Source organism: Lepisosteus platostomus, chromosome 9 (genome assembly GCF_059453375.1).
Source record: "Lepisosteus platostomus isolate fLepPlt1 chromosome 9, fLepPlt1.hap1, whole genome shotgun sequence".
NCBI classification, from domain to species: domain Eukaryota; kingdom Metazoa; phylum Chordata; class Actinopteri; order Semionotiformes; family Lepisosteidae; genus Lepisosteus; species Lepisosteus platostomus.
The window spans coordinates 965,381-984,718 of NC_142619.1; the positions used below are offsets into that span (position 1 = coordinate 965,381).

Sequence of the window (19,338 nt, forward strand, 5' to 3'; positions counted from 1 at the left end):
TTGCAATCAACATCATACACATGTTTGACGACCCATATAAAACATTATTTTCTGTCTGCTGTTAAACCGCTATATGACGTCATATTCGTCGGTCCCCACCAGTCCTTAGGACCCGCCCCTCAGCTCGGCTCCCTGAAGACGATTGGCTGTTGCCGAGCCACGGCAGAAGCAGAAACGATTGGCTGTTCCCTGGAAGCAGAAGCCCACTGATTGGTCTAGTTACCAGTTAATCAACCAGAAGCTGATCTCTTACTCGCAACAGACCCGCCTTCCGGAGGATTTAAATCCTTTAAAGAAAATCCCGCCGGTATGGATGGCTATGCATTTCTATCCACGGTGGTGACAATCTTTATTTTTAAGACCCGATGCACGTTTAAATAAAGCTAAATTCCTGTTTTAACTCTGCTGCGTGTTTCCTGCATTTGAGATTTTTTTTTGCTCTTGAAAATAACAGTTACTCTTGATAGTAAGAACAATAAGACGCGCAGCTGGGGGTCAGAAAACACAGTCTGGCGCAATTATTCGGCGTTTTCAAAACATGAGCGGTTTCAGTTTGCCGAATGAAAACTAAACTGCACGGACGTTTCTGTCTCCCTCCTGATTTGTTCAGAACACGAGCCGAGCGGCGATGCAGAGCCCGAAACTGGTCTCCCCCTGCAGGCGCGGAGATTTACAGTCTCTGCAGCTGAGTGACTCACCAGGGGCGGACAGGAAGCCGGTGGGCGGTGCCCGGCGGTGACTGGTGGCCGCCCTGTCCAATCGCTGTGCCGCTTTATCCGAATGCGCCATGGATGTGGGCGGGGCCGGAGGCAGCCAGCACGGTGGGCTGGGACAAGGGGTTTGACCAATGGGAGGTCTGCGCTGGCGGAAGAGGGGCCGCCCCGTGGGCGTGTCCCAAGCGCCGTGGGCCAATCAGGGCGCCGGGCCTGGGTTTTGGAGCCGGCGGGGGGGCGGGACCAGAAGGTGCGTGTGGGGCCGCGGAGCAGCAGACGGAGACTCGAAATGGCGGAGAACGCAAGCATGGAGGTGAGCGGCCTGGCGGCGTGTGCGGGCCGGGCAGGGGGCCGAGCCGCGGCGGGCAGCAGGGGCTGCGCCGCGGGCCGGGGACCCGGGCGAAGAGAGGCCGGGTCGGTCCGGGCCGGGGGGGATCGGTGAGCGGAGGCAGACGGGGCGCCAAGCGCGTCTCTTTGTTGGGTCGCTTTTCGTGCCGGAGCGGCCGCGTCCATTTTAGCTCGGTTCCCCCAAGGGTTCTGGCGGGGCGCAGCGGGCGGGGACCGGGGGCGTCGGTCCGGTCCGGTCCGGTCCCGGTGCCGCTCGCAGTGGGCTCGGCTGGAGCAGGGGGGGCCGGACCCCCGAGCCCCTGAAATCTGCTCCCGAGCCCGGCGTGGGGCGCGTCGTGACGGGTCTCGCCCGGGGCTTGAGCCCGAGTCCGTGGGGAGGAGGAGTGGGGTGGTGAATTCCGACACGCGTGGGGAAGCTCGTGTGTCCCTGCCACCATAGGTCCAGGCGGGCGCCTCGTGGCGTGGGGGCGCTTTGTGTCCACTGAGCCTGTGGTGGCGCACGTGGGTCCGTGTCCTTTATTCCCCGTGGCGGTTCGGGCCCTCGTGCTGTCGGGGAAGCAGGGTGGCGTGTTCCGGGCCGGCGCGTACCCACGCCATGAGTGGGTTGCCAGCGCCAGCCGGTCAGGCACAAAGACGACGAGGGGGGGGGGGGTGGGACGCGCGCACGAGGCGGCGAGCTCACGTGTCACCAGTCGCTGTTACCGGCGGGCACGAGGCCTCCCACGTTGTGGGTGCGCGCGCTTGGTGGTGGGGGGGTCACTGGTGTTCGTGGGCGTGAGATGAGATTGATCGCGTGGAGCTGTAGGGTGCCCACGTGTGCCCCCCCACTCATCCGTGCGGGGTAAGGGCTGATCGGGAAGGGGGCGCAGGTCCGCTGTGTGACCAGTGGGGGCGCTGCTGGGGTCCTGGGGGGAGTGTGTCACCTGTGTGCAGCACAACTCATGCCCACCCCTCTCTCCTCCTCCTGTCTCTCTCTCCCCCCTTTCCTTCTCCTCCTCCTGTCTCTCTCTCTCTCTCCCCCCTTTCCTTCTCCTCCTCCTGTCTCTCTCTCTCTCTCCCCTTTCCTTCTCCTCCTCCTGTCTCTCTCTCTCTCTCTCCCCTTTCCTTCTCCTCCTCCTGTCTCTCTCTCTCTCTCTCCCCTTTCCTTCTCCTCCTCCTGTCTCTCTCTCTCTCTCCCCCCTTTCCTTCTCCTCCTCCTGTCTCTCTCTCTCTCTCCCCTTTCCTTCTCCTCCTCCTGTCTCTCTCTCTCTCTCTCTCCCCTTTCCTTCTCCTCCTCCTGTCTCTCTCTCTCTCTCTCTCCCCTTTCCTTCTCCTCCTCCTGTCTCTCTCTCTCTCTCCCCCCTTTCCTTCTCCTCCTCCTCCTGTCTCTCTCTCTCTCCCCCCTTTCCTTCTCCTCCTCCTCCTGTCTCTCTCTCTCTCTCTCTCCCTCCCCTTTCCTTCTCCTCCTCCTGTCTCTCTCTCTCTCCCTCCCCTTTCCTTCTCCTCCTCCTGTCTCTCTCTCTCTCTCTCTCTCTCTCTCCCCTTTCCTTCTCCTCCTCCTGTCTCTCTCTCTCTCTCTCTCTCTCCCCTTTCCTTCTCCTCCTCCTGTCTCTCTCTCTCTCTCTCTCTCTCCCCTTTCCTTCTCCTCCTCCTGTCTCTCTCTCTCTCTCTCCCCTTTCCTTCTCCTCCTCCTGTCTCTCTCTCTCTCTCTCCCCTTTCCTTCTCCTCCTCCTGTCTCTCTCTCTCTCTCTCTCTCTCCCCTTTCCTTCTCCTCCTCCTGTCTCTCTCTCTCTCTCTCTCTCTCCCCTTTCCTTCTCCTCCTCCTGTCTCTCTCTCTCTCTCTCCCCTTTCCTTCTCCTCCTCCTGTCTCTCTCTCTCTCCCCCCTTTCCTTCTCCTCCTCCTGTCTCTCTCTCTCTCTCTCTCTCTCTCCCCTTTCCTTCTCCTCCTCCTGTCTCTCTCTCTCTCCCTCCCCTTTCCTTCTCCTCCTCCTCCTGTCTCTCTCTCTCCCCCCTTTCCTTCTCCTCCTCCTCCTGTCTCTCTGTCTCCGTGTCCCTGTGTGTCCAGGTGTCCCAGGGGGAGAGCTCAGGAAAGCCCTCGGCGGAGGACATGACCTCGAAGGACTACTACTTCGACTCCTACGCGCACTTCGGCATCCATGAGGTAGGCCCCCGGCCCGGTCCCCTCGGACCCGCGCCAGCGGGAGACAGGCGGGGCGAGGCTCTGCTCGCGGGCGTGAGAGACGCAGCCGCCGGGGCCTCTGAGGGGAGACCTCGGGGGGCCGCGGAGGGCTGTGTCCGCGGTCCGCCAGGTGATCTCCTCGGGGACTGGCACTGTGCTCCCGGCGGGACCCCAGATCGGCCGTAAACGGCCTGGGCAGCAGAGGGACGACACAGGTGTGTCCTGTCTCATCCTGCTGGCTGCAGCACTGGTACAGTCCACGAGCTGTTGGACAGACATCACACACAGCGCTGAGAGACAGGCTCACTGTGTTCCTCAGGCTGGGACAGGAGATCACACACTGTATTATTATTATTGAGAGACGGGCTCACTGTCTGTTCCTCAGGCTGGGACAGGAGATCACACACTGTATTATTATTATTGAGAGACAGGCTCACTGTCTGTTCCTCAGGCTGGGACAGGAGATCACACACTGTATTATTATTATTGAGAGACAGGCTCACTGTCTGTTCCTCAGGCTGGGACAGGAGATCACACACTGTATTATTATTATTGAGAGACGGGCTCACTGTCTGTTCCTCAGGCTGGGACAGGAGATCACACACTGTATTATTATTATTGAGAGACGGGCTCCCTGTCTGTTCCTCAGGCTGGGACAGGAGATCACACACTGTATTATTATTATTGAGAGACAGGCTCACTGTCTGTTCCTCAGGCTGGGACAGGAGATCACACACTGTATTATTATTATTGAGAGACGGGCTCCCTGTCTGTTCCTCAGGCTGGGACAGGAGATCACACACTGTATTATTATTATTGAGAGACAGGCTCACTGTCTCTTCCTCAGGCTGGGACAGGAGATCACACACTGTATTATTATTATTGAGAGACAGGCTCACTGTCTGTTCCTCAGGCTGGGACAGGAGATCACACACTGTATTATTATTATTGAGAGACAGGCTCACTGTTCCTCAGGCTGGGACAGGAGATCACACACTGTATTATTATTATTGAGCGACAGGCTCACTGTGTTCCTCAGGCTGGGACAGGAGATCACACACTGTATTATTATTACTGAGAGACAGGCTCACTGTCTGTTCCTCAGGCTGGGACAGGAGATCACACACTGTATTATTATTATTGAGCGACGGGCTCACTGTCTGTTCCTCAGGCTGGGACAGGAGATCACACACTGTATTATTATTATTGAGCGACGGGCTCACTGTGTTCCTCAGGCTGGGACAGGAGATCACACACTGTATTATTATTATTGAGAGACAGGCTCACTGTGTTCCTCAGGCTGGGACAGGAGATCACACACTGTATTATTATTACTGAGAGACAGGCTCACTGTCTGTTCCTCAGGCTGGGACAGGAGATCACACACTGTATTATTATTATTGAGAGACGGGCTCACTGTCTGTTCCTCAGGCTGGGACAGGAGGTCACACACTGTATTATTATTATTGAGAGACAGGCTCACTGTCTGTTCCTCAGGCTGGGACAGGAGATCACACACTGTATTATTATTATTGAGAGACAGGCTCACTGTTCCTCAGGCTGGGACAGGAGATCACACACTGTATTATTATTACTGAGAGACAGGCTCACTGTCTGTTCCTCAGACTGGGACAGGAGATCACACACTGTATTATTATTATTGAGAGACGGGCTCACTGTCTGTTCCTCAGGCTGGGACAGGAGATCACACACTGTATTATTATTATTGAGAGACGGGCTCACTGTCTGTTCCTCAGGCTGGGACAGGAGATCACACACTGGGCTCCCAGCACAGTTCCCTTCCCCGTCTTGCAGTAGTTATGATTCTGTCAGGTGTGGGAATTCTGGCATTAGATGCAGATGCAACATCTCGGCGATTGTAATCAGCTTCTGAAATGATTTGTTTCCTTCAGTCATGCGGTTGAGTCGTTCTGTCGGTATCTGTTCCTATTTTGATGCAGGGAAGACCTGTCTAGCAGGTCAGCCGACAGTGCTGTGTGCTTTAACTAGGAAAAGAGTGCAGATTGGAGAGAGGCAGCTCTGTCCCACCTGGGGGACCTCTGTTAAACCAGACCGCTCCGGAAACGATGTGAAATGAGCTTTTATTGAGGTCGGTCAACTGTTCTGCTGTTGGAAAAAGGCAGCAGGAAGAAATTAGAATGGAGAAAAATCACTGCAAAACACTCAATATGTCAGTGTGTCTGTACAAACCCCTCTCTCTCTCTGTGTTAATGTGCTGGAGTGTCCAGTGTGTCTGTATTAACCCCTCTCTCTCAGTGCAGTGTTAATGTACTGGAGTGTCCAGTCAGTGTGTCTGTATGAACCTCTCTCTCTCTCAGTGCAGTGTTAATGTACTGGTGTGTCCAGTCAGTGTGTCTGTATTAACCCCTCTCTCTCAGTGCAGTGTTAATGTACTGGAGTGTCCAGTCAGTGTGTCTGTATGAACCCCTCTCTCTCTCAGTGCAGTGTTCATGTACTGGAGTGTCCAGTCAGTGTGTGTGTATTAACCCCTCTCTCTCTCAGTGCAGTGTTCATGTACTGGAGTGTCCAGTCAGTGTGTGTGTATTAACCCCTCTCTCTCAGTGCAGTGTTAATGTACTGGAGTGTCCAGTCAGTGTGTCTGTATGAACCCCTCTCTCTCTCAGTGCAGTGTTCATGTACTGGAGTGTCCAGTGTGTGTGTGTGTGTTAACCCCTCTCTCTCGCTCTGCTGTAGGAGATGCTGAAGGATGAGGTCCGCACCCTGACCTACAGGAACTCCATGTTTCACAATAAGCACCTGTTCAAGGACAAGGTGGTGCTGGATGTGGGCAGTGGGACTGGGATCCTCTGTATGTTCGCCGCTAAGGCTGGGGCCAAGAAAGTCATCGGGGTGAGTCCACCTCCCGCTGTCCCGTGTCTTCACTGCTCCTGCGTCTCCTGTCCTCCCCCCGGGTCGGGGGTGTCTCCTCTCTCCCCTCTCCGCCCTGCCTGGGCTCTGTGTCTCGCCTCTCTCCCCTCTCCGCCCTGCCTGGGCTCTGTGTCTCCTCTCTCCCCTCTCCGCCCTGCCTGGGCTCTGTGTCTCGCCTCTCTCCCCTCTCCGCCCTGCCTGGGCTCTGTGTCTCGCCTCTCTCCCCTCTCCGCCCTGCCTGGGCTCTGTGTCTCGCCTCTCTCCCCTCTCCGCCCTGCCTGGGCTCTGTGTCTCGCCTCTCTCCCCTCTCCGCCCTGCCTGGGCTCTGTGTCTCGCCTCTCTCCCCTCTCCGCCCTGCCTGGGCTCTGTGTCTCGCCTCTCTCCCCTCTCCGCCCTGCCTGGGCTCTGTGTCTCGCCTCTCTCCCCTCTCCGCCCCGCCTGGGCTCTGTGTCTCGCCTCTCTCCCCTCTCCGCCCTGCCCGGGCTCTGTGTCTCGCCTCTCTCCCCTCTCCGCCCTGCCTGGGCTCTGTGTCTCGCCTCTCTCCCCTCTCCGCCCTGCCTGGGCTCTGTGTCTCGCCTCTCTCCCCTCTCCGCCCTGCCTGGGCTCTGTGTCTCGCCTCTCTCCCCTCTCCGCCCTGCCTGGGCTCTGTGTCTCGCCTCTCTCCCCTCTCCGCCCTGCCTGGGCTCTGTGTCTCGCCTCTCTCCCCTCTCCGCCCTGCCTGGGCTCTGTGTCTCGCCTCTCTCCCCTCTCCGCCCTGCCTGGGCTCTGTGTCTCGCCTCTCTCCCCTCTCCGCCCTGCCTGGGCTCTGTGTCTCGCCTCTCTCCCCTCTCCGCCCTGCCTGGGCTCTGTGTCTCGCCTCTCTCCCCTCTCCGCCCTGCCTGGGCTCTGTGTCTCGCCTCTCTCCCCTCTCCGCCCTGCCTGGGCTCTGTGTCTCGCCTCTCTCCCCTCTCCGCCCTGCCTGGGCTCTGTGTCTCGCCTCTCTCCCCTCTCCGCCCTGCCTGGGCTCTGTGTCTCGCCTCTCTCCCCTCTCCGCCCTGCCTGGGCTCTGTGTCTCCTCTCTCCCCTCTCCGCCCTGCCTGGGCTCTGTGTCTCGCCTCTCTCCCCTCTCCGCCCTGCCTGGGCTCTGTGTCTCGCCTCTCTCCCCTCTCCGCCCTGCCTGGGCTCTGTGTCTCGCCTCTCTCCCCTCTCCGCCCTGCCTGGGCTCTGTGTCTCGCCTCTCTCCCCTCTCCGCCCTGCCTGGGCTCTGTGTCTCGCCTCTCTCCCCTCTCCGCCCTGCCTGGGCTCTGTGTCTCCTCTCTCCCCTCTCCGCCCTGCCTGGGCTCTGTGTCTCCTCTCTCCCTCCGCCCCGCCTGGGCTCTGTGTCTCGCCTCTCTCCCCTCTCCGCCCTGCCTGGGCTCTGTGTCTCGCCTCTCTCCCCTCTCCGCCCTGCCTGGGCTCTGTGTCTCGCCTCTCTCCCCTCTCCGCCCTGCCTGGGCTCTGTGTCTCGCCTCTCTCCCCTCTCCGCCCTGCCTGGGCTCTGTGTCTCGCCTCTCTCCCCTCTCCGCCCTGCCTGGGCTCTGTGTCTCCTCTCTCCCCTCTCCGCCCCGCCCGGGCTCTGTGTCTCCTCTCTCCCCTCTCCGCCCTGCCTGGGCTCTGTGTCTCGCCTCTCTCCCCTCTCCGCCCTGCCTGGGCTCTGTGTCTCGCCTCTCTCCCCTCTCCGCCCTGCCTGGGCTCTGTGTCTCCTCTCTCCCCTCTCCGCCCTGCCTGGGCTCTGTGTCTCGCCTCTCTCCCCTCTCCGCCCTGCCTGGGCTCTGTGTCTCGCCTCTCTCCCCTCTCCGCCCTGCCTGGGCTCTGTGTCTCGCCTCTCTCCCCTCTCCGCCCTGCCTGGGCTCTGTGTCTCGCCTCTCTCCCCTCTCCGCCCTGCCTGGGCTCTGTGTCTCGCCTCTCTCCCCTCTCCGCCCTGCCTGGGCTCTGTGTCTCGCCTCTCTCCCCTCTCCGCCCTGCCTGGGCTCTGTGTCTCGCCTCTCTCCCCTCTCCGCCCTGCCTGGGCTCTGTGTCTCGCCTCTCTCCCCTCTCCGCCCTGCCTGGGCTCTGTGTCTCCTCTCTCCCCTCTCCGCCCTGCCTGGGCTCTGTGTCTCGCCTCTCTCCCCTCTCCGCCCTGCCTGGGCTCTGTGTCTCGCCTCTCTCCCCTCTCCGCCCTGCCTGGGCTCTGTGTCTCCTCTCTCCCCTCTCCGCCCTGCCTGGGCTCTGTGTCTCGCCTCTCTCCCCTCTCCGCCCTGCCTGGGCTCTGTGTCTCGCCTCTCTCCCCTCTCCGCCCTGCCTGGGCTCTGTGTCTCGCCTCTCTCCCCTCTCCGCCCTGCCTGGGCTCTGTGTCTCGCCTCTCTCCCCTCTCCGCCCTGCCTGGGCTCTGTGTCTCGCCTCTCTCCCCTCTCCGCCCTGCCTGGGCTCTGTGTCTCGCCTCTCTCCCCTCTCCGCCCTGCCCGGGCTCTGTGTCTCGCCTCTCTCCCCTCTCCGCCCTGCCTGGGCTCTGTGTCTCGCCTCTCTCCCCTCTCCGCCCTGCCTGGGCTCTGTGTCTCGCCTCTCTCCCCTCTCCGCCCTGCCTGGGCTCTGTGTCTCGCCTCTCTCCCCTCTCCGCCCTGCCTGGGCTCTGTGTCTCGCCTCTCTCCCCTCTCCGCCCTGCCTGGGCTCTGTGTCTCGCCTCTCTCCCCTCTCCGCCCTGCCTGGGCTCTGTGTCTCGCCTCTCTCCCCTCTCCGCCCTGCCTGGGCTCTGTGTCTCGCCTCTCTCCCCTCTCCGCCCTGCCTGGGCTCTGTGTCTCGCCTCTCTCCCCTCTCCGCCCTGCCTGGGCTCTGTGTCTCCTCTCTCCCCTCTCCGCCCTGCCTGGGCTCTGTGTCTCGCCTCTCTCCCCTCTCCGCCCTGCCTGGGCTCTGTGTCTCGCCTCTCTCCCCTCTCCGCCCTGCCTGGGCTCTGTGTCTCGCCTCTCTCCCCTCTCCGCCCTGCCTGGGCTCTGTGTCTCGCCTCTCTCCCCTCTCCGCCCTGCCTGGGCTCTGTGTCTCGCCTCTCTCCCCTCTCCGCCCTGCCTGGGCTCTGTGTCTCCTCTCTCCCCTCTCCGCCCTGCCTGGGCTCTGTGTCTCCTCTCTCCCCTCTCCGCCCCGCCTGGGCTCTGTGTCTCGCCTCTCTCCCCTCTCCGCCCTGCCTGGGCTCTGTGTCTCGCCTCTCTCCCCTCTCCGCCCTGCCTGGGCTCTGTGTCTCGCCTCTCTCCCCTCTCCGCCCTGCCTGGGCTCTGTGTCTCGCCTCTCTCCCCTCTCCGCCCTGCCTGGGCTCTGTGTCTCGCCTCTCTCCCCTCTCCGCCCTGCCTGGGCTCTGTGTCTCGCCTCTCTCCCCTCTCCGCCCTGCCTGGGCTCTGTGTCTCGCCTCTCTCCCCTCTCCGCCCTGCCTGGGCTCTGTGTCTCCTCTCTCCCCTCTCCGCCCTGCCCGGGCTCTGTGTCTCGCCTCTCTCCCCTCTCCGCCCTGCCTGGGCTCTGTGTCTCGCCTCTCTCCCCTCTCCGCCCTGCCTGGGCTCTGTGTCTCGCCTCTCTCCCCTCTCCGCCCTGCCTGGGCTCTGTGTCTCGCCTCTCTCCCCTCTCCGCCCTGCCTGGGCTCTGTGTCTCGCCTCTCTCCCCTCTCCGCCCTGCCTGGGCTCTGTGTCTCGCCTCTCTCCCCTCTCCGCCCTGCCTGGGCTCTGTGTCTCGCCTCTCTCCCCTCTCCGCCCTGCCTGGGCTCTGTGTCTCGCCTCTCTCCCCTCTCCGCCCTGCCTGGGCTCTGTGTCTCGCCTCTCTCCCCTCTCCGCCCTGCCTGGGCTCTGTGTCTCGCCTCTCTCCCCTCTCCGCCCTGCCTGGGCTCTGTGTCTCGCCTCTCTCCCCTCTCCGCCCTGCCTGGGCTCTGTGTCTCGCCTCTCTCCCCTCTCCGCCCTGCCTGGGCTCTGTGTCTCCTCTCTCCCCTCTCCGCCCTGCCTGGGCTCTGTGTCTCGCCTCTCTCCCCTCTCCGCCCTGCCTGGGCTCTGTGTCTCGCCTCTCTCCCCTCTCCGCCCTGCCTGGGCTCTGTGTCTCGCCTCTCTCCCCTCTCCGCCCTGCCTGGGCTCTGTGTCTCGCCTCTCTCCCCTCTCCGCCCTGCCTGGGCTCTGTGTCTCGCCTCTCTCCCCTCTCCGCCCTGCCTGGGCTCTGTGTCTCGCCTCTCTCCCCTCTCCGCCCTGCCTGGGCTCTGTGTCTCGCCTCTCTCCCCTCTCCGCCCTGCCTGGGCTCTGTGTCTCCTCTCTCCCCTCTCCGCCCTGCCTGGGCTCTGTGTCTCGCCTCTCTCCCCTCTCCGCCCTGCCTGGGCTCTGTGTCTCGCCTCTCTCCCCTCTCCGCCCTGCCTGGGCTCTGTGTCTCCTCTCTCCCCTCTCCGCCCTGCCTGGGCTCTGTGTCTCCTCTCTCCCCTCTCCGCCCTGCCTGGGCTCTGTGTCTCGCCTCTCTCCCCTCTCCGCCCTGCCTGGGCTCTGTGTCTCGCCTCTCTCCCCTCTCCGCCCTGCCTGGGCTCTGTGTCTCGCCTCTCTCCCCTCTCCGCCCTGCCTGGGCTCTGTGTCTCGCCTCTCTCCCCTCTCCGCCCTGCCTGGGCTCTGTGTCTCGCCTCTCTCCCCTCTCCGCCCTGCCTGGGCTCTGTGTCTCGCCTCTCTCCCCTCTCCGCCCTGCCTGGGCTCTGTGTCTCGCCTCTCTCCCCTCTCCGCCCTGCCTGGGCTCTGTGTCTCGCCTCTCTCCCCTCTCCGCCCTGCCTGGGCTCTGTGTCTCGCCTCTCTCCCCTCTCCGCCCTGCCTGGGCTCTGTGTCTCGCCTCTCTCCCCTCTCCGCCCTGCCTGGGCTCTGTGTCTCGCCTCTCTCCCCTCTCCGCCCTGCCTGGGCTCTGTGTCTCGCCTCTCTCCCCTCTCCGCCCTGCCTGGGCTCTGTGTCTCGCCTCTCTCCCCTCTCCGCCCTGCCTGGGCTCTGTGTCTCGCCTCTCTCCCCTCTCCGCCCTGCCTGGGCTCTGTGTCTCGCCTCTCTCCCCTCTCCGCCCTGCCTGGGCTCTGTGTCTCGCCTCTCTCCCCTCTCCGCCCTGCCTGGGCTCTGTGTCTCGCCTCTCTCCCCTCTCCGCCCTGCCTGGGCTCTGTGTCTCCTCTCTCCCCTCTCCGCCCTGCCTGGGCTCTGTGTCTCGCCTCTCTCCCCTCTCCGCCCTGCCTGGGCTCTGTGTCTCCTCTCTCCCCTCTCCGCCCCGCCCGGGCTCTGTGTCTCCTCTCTCCCCTCTCTGCCCCGCCCGGGCTCTGTGTCTCCTCTCTCCCCTCTCTGCCCCGCCCGGGCTCTGTGTCTCCTCTCTCCCCTCTCTGCCCCGCCCGGGCTCTGTGTCTCCTCTCTCCCCTCTCCCCTCTCCGCCCCGCCCGGGCCAGGTGTGTGTCTCCCCTCTCCCCTCTCCGCCCCGCCCCGGGCCAGGTGTGTCTCTCCTCTCTCCCCTCTCCGCCCCGCCCCGGGCCAGGTGTGTGTCTCCCCTCTCCCCTCTCCGCCCCGCCCCGGGCCAGGTGTGTCTCTCCTCTCTCCCCTCTCCGCCCCGCCCCGGGCCAGGTGTGTGTCTCCCCTCTCCCCTCTCCGACCCGCCCCGCCTGGGCCAGGTGTGTGTCTCCTCTCTCCTCTCTCCTCTCTCCCTCCGCCCCGCCCGGGCCAGGTGTGTGTCTCCTCTCTCCCTCCGCCCTGCCCTGGGCCAGGTGTGTCTCCTCTCTCCCCTCTCCGCCCCGCCCCGGGCCAGGTGTGTCTCTCCTCTCTCCCCTCTCCGCCCCGCCCCGGGCCAGGTGTGTGTCTCCCCTCTCCCCTCTCCGACCCGCCCCGCCTGGGCCAGGTGTGTGTCTCCTCTCTCCTCTCTCCTCTCTCCCTCCGCCCCGCCCGGGCCAGGTGTGTGTCTCTCCTCTCTCCCTCCGCCCCGCCCGGGCCAGGTGTGTGTCTCCCCTCTCCCCTCTCCGACCCGCCCCGCCCGGGCCAGGTGTGTGTCTCTCCTCTCTCCCCTCTCCGCCCCGCCCCGGGCCAGGTGTGTGTCTCTCCTCTCTCCCCTCTCCGCCCCGCCCCGGGCCAGGTGTGTCTCTCCTCTCTCCCCTCTCCGCCCCGCCCCGGGCCAGGTGTGTGTCTCCCCTCTCCCCTCTCCGACCCGCCCCGCCTGGGCCAGGTGTGTGTCTCCTCTCTCCTCTCTCCTCTCTCCCTCCGCCCCGCCCGGGCCAGGTGTGTGTCTCCTCTCTCCCTCCGCCCTGCCCTGGGCCAGGTGTGTCTCCTCTCTCCCTCCGCCCCGCCCTGGGCCAGGTGTGTGTCTCCTCTCTCCCTCCGCCCCGCCCGGGCCAGGTGTGTGTCTCCTCTCTCCCCTCTCCGCCCTGCCCGGGCAAGGTGTGTGTCTCCTCTCTCCCCTCTCCGCCCTGCCCGGGCAAGGTGTGTGTCTCCTCTCTCCCCTCTCCGCCCTGCCCGGGCAAGGTGTGTGTCTCCTCTCTCCCCTCTCCGCCCTGCCCGGGCAAGGTGTGTGTCTCCTCTCTCCCCTCTCCGCCCTGCCCGGGCAAGGTGTGTGTCTCCTCTCTCCCCTCTCCGCCCTGCCCGGGCAAGGTGTGTGTCTCCTCTCTCCCCTCTCCGCCCTGCCCGGGCAAGGTGTGTGTCTCCTCTCTCCCCTCTCCGCCCTGCCCGGGCAAGGTGTGTGTCTCCTCTCTCCCCTCTCCGCCCCGCCCGGGCCAGGTGTGTGTCTCCTCTCTCCTCTCTCCCTCCGCCCCGCCCGGGCAAGGTGTGTGTCTCCTCTCTCCTCTCTCCCTCCGCCCCGCCCGGGCAAGGTGTGTGTCTCCTCTCTCCCCTCTCCGCCCTGCCCGGGCAAGGTGTGTGTCTCCTCTCTCCCCTCTCCGCCCCGCCCGGGCCAGGTGTGTGTCTCCTCTCTCCTCTCTCCCTCCGCCCCGCCCGGGCCAGGTGTGTGTCTCCTCTCTCCCCGCGGTGCCCTGACTCCTGTCCCTCTCGTGCAGATCGAGTGCTCCAGTATCTCGGACTACGCTGTGAAGATCGTCAAGGCCAACAAGCTGGACCACAGTGAGTCCCCCGTCCTGGGGTCACGCCCGCGGGCTCGGGGGGGCAGTGAAGAGATCCGGGGAGACGCCCGGGCCCTCCAGGGGCCCGTGGTGTTACACAGTGGGGTGCCTGGGCTCCCGCGTTCCCGGGGGAGGGGTTAGATCGGGAATTGTCCTGCCGGCCCGGCGCTCCCAGGGCAGGGAGACGGGCCGGGAGGGGAGGTGTCGGGGGACGGCGGCTCTCCGTCGCCGAGCCAGAACCGGCTCAGAACCGGATCCGAGCGCGAGCGGTCCTCTCGCCCTGGCTCGAGCCCAGGAGGGGGAGGAGGGTGACGATGGTCCACCCCCCCACCGCTGCAGGCTGTGTGAGAAAGACCTGCAGTCCTGGTCTGCCCTCTCTCCCGAGCTGCAGGTCTCCTCTCTCTCCCTCCGGACCTGTAACTCTATCGAACCCTCCCTCTCTCCTCTCTCTCTCCCGAGCTGGAACGCTGTCGAACCCTCTCTCCCTCCTCTCTCCCTCCTCTCTCCCTCCTCTCTCCCTCCTCTCTCCCTCCTCTCTCCCTCCTCTCTCCTCTCCTCTCTCCTCTCTCCCCCCGAGCTGGAACACTGTCGAACCCTCTCTCCCTCCTCTCTCCCTCCTCTCTCCCCCCGAGCTGTAACGCTGTCGATCCCTCTCTCCCAGTTGTGACCATCATCAAGGGGAAGGTGGAGGAGGTGGAGCTGTCTGTGGAGAAGGTCGACATCATCATCTCCGAGTGGATGGGCTACTGCCTCTTCTACGAGTCCATGCTCAACACAGTCATCTACGCCCGCGACAAGTGGCTGGTGAGCTGTCCATCTGTCCTGGAGACTCCCCGTCCCTGTGGTCTGGACGGTCCATGTCCATCTGTCCTGGAAACTCCCTGTCCCTGTGGTCTGGACAGTCCATGTCCCTCTGTCCATCTGTCCTGGAGACTCCCCGTCCCTGTGGTCTGGACAGTCCATGTCCCTCTGTCCATCTGTCCTGGAGACTCCCCGTCCCTGTGGTCTGGACAGTCCATGTCCCTCTGTCCATCTGTCCTGGAGACTCCCCGTCCCTGTGGTCTGGACAGTCCATGTCCATCTGTCCTGGAGACTCCCTGTCCCTGTGGTCTGGACAGTCCATGTCCCTCTGTCCATCTGTCCTGGAGACTCCCCGTCACTGTGGTCTGGACAGTCCATGTCCCTCTGTCCATCTATCCTGGAGACTCCCTGTCCCTGTGGTCTGGACAGTCCATGTCCCTCTGTCCATCTGTCCTGGAGACTCCCCGTCACTGTGGTCTGGACAGTCCATGTCCATCTGTCCTGGAGACTCCCTGTCCCTGTGGTCTGGACAGTCCATGTCCCTCTGTCCTGGACAGTCCCTGTCTGAGAGGGTCTCTGTCCCTCTGTCCTGGACAATCCCTGTCTGAGAGGGTCTCTGTCCCTCTGTCCTGGACAATCCCTGTCTGAGAGGGTCTCTGTCCCCCTGTCCCGGCTCCTCACCGCTCCGGTGTCGAGTGCTGCCCCCGGAGATCCGGTGGGATTGTTCTGGCTCGGTTTCCGAGCCTGCGCCGGTTCCGCCGACCGGTTCCTCGGCCGTGCCTTCTTGAGAAAGTCCCGGCCCGCGTGGCGTCTGGGCTCTGACCCGCTCCGTGGGACTGGTACAGCTCAGTGCGGGGGTGCTGTTACACGGGATGACCACAAGGGGGCGGCGTTGAGTCAGGAGCAGCGGCCCCTCTGACCACATCAGGCCAGCTGACCTGACACTGTAGCGGAGACGAGGGGTCGTTACCAGACACTGGCCCGGCTCGTCGAGAGGGCTCTGACCCGTGGGGGCGGCGATGTGCGGTTCTCTCAGTCTCTCTCTTCCCCCTCCCTGTTCCAGAAACCGGACGGCTTGATTTTCCCTGACAGAGCAACCCTGTACGTCACAGCTATCGAAGACAGACAGTACAAGGACTACAAGATACACTGTGAGTCTGAACCCCCCTCTCTCTCTCAGTGCAGTGTTCATGTACTGGAGTGTCCAGTCAGTGTGTGTGTATTAACCCCTCTCTCTCTCAGTGCAGTGTTCATGTACTGGAGTGTCCAGTCAGTGTGTCTGTATGAACCCCTCTCTCTCTCAGTGCAGTGTTCATGTACTGGAGTGTCCAGTCAGTGTGTGTGTATTAACCCCTCTCTCTCTCAGTGCAGTGTTCATGTACTGGAGTGTCCAGTCAGTGTGTCTGTATGAACCCCTCTCTCTCTCAGTGCAGTGTTCATGTACTGGAGTGTCCAGTCAGTGTGTGTGTATTAACCCCTCTCTCTCTCAGTGCAGTGTTCATGTACTGGAGTGTCCTGTCAGTGTGTGTGTATTAACCCCTCTCTCTCTCAGTGCAGTGTTCATGTACTGGAGTGTCCAGTCAGTGTGTCTGTATGAACCCCTCTCTCAGTGCAGTGTTCATGTACTGGAGTGTCCAGTCAGTGTGTCTGTATTAACCCCTCTCTCAGTGCAGTGTTAATGTACTGGAGTGTCCAGTCAGTGTGTGTGTATTAACCCCCCTCTCTCTCAGTGCAGTGTTAATGTACTGGAGTGTCCAGTCAGTGTGTGTGTATTAACCCCCCTCTCTCTCTCTATCTCTGTAGGGTGGGAGAACGTCTATGGGTTTGACATGTCCTGTATTAAAGAAGTCGCTATAAAGGAGCCCCTAGTGGATGTTGTTGACCCCAAGCAGCTGGTGTCCAGCTCCTGCCTCATCAAGGTACTGTCTCCTGGACTCCTGCTCAGCTCTTCAGTTGGGATCCTTCCCAGAGCAGAGTCTTCATCACACCTCTCTCTCGAGAGGGAGAGGGTTCCCAGTGTGGGGCTCGTGAGTGAAGTTCTTGGGCTGGCCCCCGGTCAGCGCTGACTTGGTCTGTGTCTTCTGTCCAGGAGGTGGACATCTACACTGTGAAGATCGAGGACCTGTCCTTCACCTCCCCCTTCTGTCTGCAAGTGAAGAGGAACGACTATATCCACGCGCTGGTCACCTACTTCAACATCGAGTTCACGCGCTGCCACAAGAGGACGGGCTTCTCCACCAGTGAGTCCTGCTCTGCTCACCCCCTCCACCTCTCTCTGTGCAGTGTTAATGTACTGGAGTGTCCAGTCAGTGTGTCTGTATTAACCCCTCTCTCTCTCAGTGCAGTGTTCATGTACTGGAGTGTCCAGTCAGTGTGTCTGTATGAACCCCTCTCTCTCTCAGTGCAGTGTTCATGTACTGGAGTGTCCAGTCAGTGTGTCTGTATTTAACCCCCCTCTCTCTCTGTCTCTCAGGTCCAGAGTCTCCCTACACTCACTGGAAACAGACAGTCTTCTACCTGGACGATTACCTCACAGTGAAGACGGGGGAGGAGATCTTCGGCACCATCAGCATGAAGCCCAACGTCAAGAACAACGTGAGTCTCTGAGCTGGCCCGGTCCGGCCCGCCTGCCCTTGGCCCGGTTCTGGTGCGGAGTGGGGGACCGTTTGTCTTCGTTTCGGTTCTGCCGGTCCTGTGGCTGGTATCGAGGCGTTGTGGCCGACGAGCTGTTTAATTGATTAACGAGCGTCTTCCAGCCCCGGCCACAGGGTGGCGCTGTTGCCTGCTGGGGGGGTGCGGAGCGAGCCCTGGGGCCGGCTGCCGGAACCGAGCCGCGGCCCGAGTTCGGCGGCTGATGCCCCTGCGGTGTCCTGACTGCCCCCCCCGTCTCTCTCTCTCTCCCCCCAGCGCGATCTGGACTTCACGGTGGACATCGACTTCAAGGGCCAGCTCTGCGAGGTGTCCAAGACCTCAGAGTACCGGATGCGCTGAGAGGGGCCCGGTCCCGCCGGCCCGAGACCGCGTCGGCGCGAGGCCGTGCTGTCCAGTCACCCACCACCCCCCACCCGCCGCTGTCGCCCCCCCCTGGCCCTCCCCTCCTCGGCCCCCCCAGGTGGGCAGTGGTCAGCCGCCCCTCTGGAGGCTGAAGCCCGGGGGCTGACCCCTGCCTCCTCCTCCTCCTCCTCGCTCGGCCCGGGACCCCTGCGCTCGCCGTGGGGGGCCGGGGGGGGTGTTTGTTCGTTGGGCTGTTTTATCTCCTGAACGACGGACTCTCTCTCTCTCTTTGTGTTGTTGTTGTTTTGCGAGGTGGTGGTTGTGTTGTGGGGAGGGGGGTGGGCCGGTGGGGCGGGACCGTCCCGGCGCCGACGCGCGCTGGTCCCGGGAGGAGAGTTCAGAGCTGCCTGGCGTCTCCATAGTAACGCATCCTCCTCATCAGCAGCTGGTTGGCATGGCGATGTCATCCGTCATCCCTCCCCATCTCTCTCTCTCTCTCTCTCTCACGCGCGCGCACACACACGTGTTTTTGTACCCGGGATGCACTTCCTGCGGCGAGCCCCCGGCCGGTCTCGTGATCGTGCTCCGTCTCCCCTGTCCCGAGCCTCATCGCCGGGGGCGACGAGCCCCCTCCCCCCCCCACCAGCAGGGGGCGGCGGCGCGGCTCCGCAGTGTTCAGTCGGTTTTACGTTGGTTGTTGTTTTTTTTTTTTTTGCTGCTTTTTTAAAAAAAATGAATAAAAATAAACGGTTTGGGGTGACCTGCGTGTGCTGCGAGCGTGTGGTTTTTGGGGGGGGCTCTTCCTGGGGGTCACCGTTGGGACGGTTAGTCGGCTCCTCGACGGGCGGGCCGAGTTCCGGGGGTGAAAGGTCGCCACAGCTCAGGATGGTTTGGGGGCTCAGTGCCCTTCAGGGATGTTTGAGGGCTTGGTGGCCCTCCACAGGGTTTGGGGGTTCAGGGAGGTTCGGGCACTGTGGGAGGTGTTGGGGGTTCAGGGAGGTGTGGGGGCTCAGCAGCCTGCTGGGAGGTTTGGGCACTGTGGGAGGTGTTGGGGGGTTCAGGGAGGTTTGGGGGCTCAGCAGCCTGCTGGGAGGTTTGGGCACTGTGGGAGGTGTGGGGGTTCAGGGAGGTTTGGGGGCTCAGCAGCCTGCTGGGAGGTTTGGGCACTGTGGGAGGTGTTGGGGCTTCAGGGAGGTGTGGGGGCTCAGCAGCCTGCTGGGAGGTTTGGGCAGTGTGGGAGGTGTGGGGGCGCAGGGAGGTTTAAGCTCTTGGCACTGTGGGGGGTTCGGGGGGCTCTGCTCTTGGGGAAGAGGCTGCTCTGGAGAACAGTGGGGTCCCGGCAGGAGGTGGGACTCGTTGTCCTGGAGGTGGGGGGGAGGGGAGCCCGTCCCGCCCTGCGGGGGGTGCAGACTGGCAGGTCCACGATTCCAGGGCTCCCCCCAGCCCTCTTCCTGGGGATCCCCGACTGCAGCCGACTGGCTGATGCAGTAGAACAGGCTGGAGTCTGGAGATTTCCTGCGCGGCGAGAAACGGGGAAAAACCCACTTTTCCTCAACAGTTAAAGTGTCGAGGGGCCCCCCTTCCCTGACCTCTGTCGGACCCCAACCCCTCAGATGGAAAAACGCCCAGATACCCCCGGCGTGGGGTTGACTGTCGCCTGAAGGTCGCGTTCAGGAGCGGCCCAGCGGGAGGCCCGAGTGTCACACGCCCCACTCCCCCCGCTGGGCCGAGACCTGGCGCCTGGCTCCGAGTCCTGGGGTCGAGCCGGGCCCCGCTCGGGGGGCGAGAGCTTCTGGTGGGCCGGCGGGGTGGTCCGGAAAGCCGAGAGGGCCGCCCCCTGGGTGGGAGGGGACGCCGGCCCGCGCAGGTGGAGCGTCGAGGTCGATCTCGAGGGGCACGCGCGTCTCCTGCGCCTCCGAGCGTGACGCCGCCCGCGGGTGTCCCGTTCTGCTGGCGCAGGGAGCCCGTGAGGGCGTGGCGGGCGGTTTCGGGGCGCTCCCTGCTGTCATCGAGGAGGGGACGCGTGAGTATCTGTACCTCTGTGATCCGCCCGTGGGAGCCCCGAAGTGTTTTCCGGAGGGGAGAACGCGAGGAGGAGCGATATAGCCTCCTCCGCTCGTCTGATGGTGGACTCTCCGCGGGACGTGTGCGAGGAGGGGGGTGGCCGCTCTCCCATAACCCTCGCCGCCGCTGCTGGGCCCAGGCGGGGGGGTTACTGGTCTCGGCTGGACCAGTTAACACACCGACCCGCACTGTGACACCGTAGAACTCTCAGCTACAGCACGGTAAACCTTCGTTAAAAATACAAGCACTGAAGTCGGCACTGCCCTGCCAGCCTCCATGTCGCCCTGCAGCTCCCAGCTCACAGCCCCACTGGA

General features: G+C 63.1%; 1 protein-coding gene across 1 annotated transcript; it reads left to right on the plus strand.

Moving 5' to 3' along the window:
* Positions 1-896: 896 nt before the first annotated feature.
* Positions 897-17,720, plus strand: prmt1 (protein arginine methyltransferase 1). Its single transcript, XM_088646359.1, has 10 exons — positions 897-1,026; positions 3,106-3,201; positions 5,935-6,090; positions 13,103-13,166; positions 13,827-13,969; positions 15,030-15,117; positions 15,770-15,885; positions 16,056-16,206; positions 16,440-16,561; positions 16,874-17,720. The coding sequence occupies exons 1-10, from the start codon at positions 1,003-1,005 to the stop codon at positions 16,955-16,957; spliced, it is 1,044 nt and encodes a 347-aa protein (XP_088502485.1). The 5' UTR covers positions 897-1,002; the 3' UTR covers positions 16,958-17,720.
* The last annotated feature ends 1,618 nt before the right edge of the window (positions 17,721-19,338 follow it).